The 2,393-nt window shown below is 46.0% G+C and overlaps 1 protein-coding gene across 1 annotated transcript; it reads right to left on the bottom strand.

The window, feature by feature from the left end:
• Positions 1–1,126: 1,126 nt before the first annotated feature.
• On the bottom strand, positions 1,127–2,125 carry LOC130974822 (uncharacterized). Its single transcript, XM_057899668.1, has one exon. The coding sequence runs from the start codon at positions 2,123–2,125 to the stop codon at positions 1,127–1,129; it is 999 nt and encodes a 332-aa protein (XP_057755651.1).
• Positions 2,126–2,393: the final 268 nt, after the last annotated feature.

Raw genomic sequence — 2,393 nt, 5'->3', positions numbered from 1 at the left:
ATTTATCCAGGTTTGCTTCAATCCCTCTTTTGTGTGAGCATGAACCCCAAGAATTTGCCAACTTCTACCGTAAAAGTGTACTTCACAGGATTAAGTCTCATTCCATGCTTTCTTATGGTGTCGAACACTTCGGCGAGGTCGGATAATAACATTTCCTCTCTTTGTGTCTTTACCAGCATGTCATCTACATAAACTTCCATCAGCTTCCCGATGTGATTGGCGAAAACTTTGTTCATCAACCTTTGGTATGTAGCCCCTGCATTCTTGAGTCCGAAGGGCATGACTACATAGCAGTAGTTTGCTCTCGGGGTTAGGAATGAGGTTTTCTCCTGGTCTGGTTGATACATCGGGATTTAGTTGTATCTCGAGTAAGCATCCATGAAGGAGAGGTACTTGTATCCCAATGAAGCATCGACTAGTGTGTCTATATTCGGGAGTGGGTATGGATCTTTTGGGTAGGCTTTGTTGAGGTCGGTGTAATTGGTGCACATCCGCCACTTCCCATTTGACTTTTTGACCAGTACGACATTGGCTAGCCATAATGGATACTTTACCTCCCTTATGAATCCTGCCTCCAGCAAGGCCTGTACCTGTTCCTCTACGGCTTGCAATCACTCTGGGCCGAGCTTCCTACGCTTCTGTTGTACTAGCCGAGATCCGGGATATACAGCCAATCTATGGCACATCAGTCCAGGATCGATACCGGGCATGTCTGCGGCCTTCCATGCGAACAGGTCAGAGTTCTTTCTAGAGAACTTTGTCAGCAATTCCTTTAAGTCTCCTTTTAGGTTCACCCCTATGTTTGTTATTTTGTCTTGAGTATCTCCGATCTGAACTTCTTCGGTCTCACCTTCTGGTTGAGGAGGAAGTTCTTCGTGAGCTCGGATTCTCCCGAGTTCAATAGTGTGAGTTTCTTGTCCTCTGGGGTCGTCTTTAAGGTTCAGATTTTCGTTATAACAGCATCATGCGAGTTTTTGCTCTCCCTTTATGGTGGCGATCCCTTCTAGAGTTGGGAACTTCAGGCATAAATGAGGAGTGGAGACCACCGCGGCGAGCTGATTTAGCGTTGACCGACCTGTGAGGGCGTTGTATAGAGAGCTCATGCCGACTACAATGTAGTCTATGCTTAGCGTCTAGATCGTGTCCCCTTTCTGAAGGTCGTGTGTAGCAGAATGTATCCAAGTGGCTGGATTGGGGCGTCTCCGAGTCCAAATAGGCTATTAGGATATGCTTTGAGCTCTTTCTCTTGTAAGCCAAGCTTGTCGAAGGCGGATTTGAACAGTATATCCGTAGAGCTTCCTTGGTCAACCAATGTTCGGTGGAGATTGGCATTGGCTAATATGATGGTAACGACTACGGGGTCATCATGCCCAAGAATGATGCCCATGGCGTCTTCTTGAGTGAAGGTGATAGTGGGGAGCTCGGGTGACCTGTCCCCTTCCCTAACATGGTACACCTCTTTAAGGTGTCTTTTGCTTGATGATTTAGAAATTCCTCCTCCTGAAAATCCTCTATTGATCATGTGGATATGTCTTTCAGGGGTGTTAGGGGGACGTTCAGCTCTTCCATTCTCTTCGTTCCTTCTTTTCTTTTTTGGCTCATCCACTCTATTGGCTAGGAACCAATCTAATCTCCCTTCTTGGGCCAGCTTTTCTATGACATTCTTCAAGTCGTAGCACTCGTTGGTAGGGTGCCCATAAATTCGATGGTATTTGCAATACTCTGTCCGACTTCCTCCTCTCTTATGTTTAATCGAACGAGGGGGTGGAATCTTTTCCGTGTTGCATATTTCTCGGTAGACATCTACAAGGGACACCTGAAGAGGGGTGTAGTTGTAATATTTCCTGGGCTTCTCAGCAAATTGGTCTTCTTTTTTCCTGGACTCTTTATCCTTATCCCAAGGTTGGTAGGAGAATCCAATCTTTAAGGTTTCTCCTAATCGGGAGTTCTCCTCCATATTGATGTACTTTTTTGCCCGTTCCTGTATCTCGTTCAGAGATATTGGGTATTTTTTGGATATGGAGTGACTAAAAGGTTCTTCTCGTAGGCCGTTGATGAGCCCCATGATGGCCGCTTCTGTTGGAAGATTTTGTATGTCAAGGCATGCTCTATTAAATCTTTCCATGTAGCTGCGGAGGCTTTCCCGATCTCCCTATTTAATTCCTAGTAAGCTCGGGGAATGCTTGGCTTTGTCCTTCTGGATGGAGAACCTGGCGAGGAACTTTTTGGCCAGATCGTCAAAGCTTGCGATCGATATTGGAGGCAGACTATCGAACCATTTTATTGCCGTTTTGGTCAAAGTAGTCAGGAAAGCTTTGCAGTGAGTCACGTCCGAGGCATCCATGAGGTACATCCGGCTTTTGAAATTATTGAGGTGATGGCCTGGATCGGAT

This window comes from Arachis stenosperma, chromosome 4 (genome assembly GCF_014773155.1).
Source record: "Arachis stenosperma cultivar V10309 chromosome 4, arast.V10309.gnm1.PFL2, whole genome shotgun sequence".
NCBI lineage: Eukaryota > Viridiplantae > Streptophyta > Magnoliopsida > Fabales > Fabaceae > Arachis > Arachis stenosperma.
This window is presented reverse-complemented; position numbering and strand designations above follow the sequence as displayed.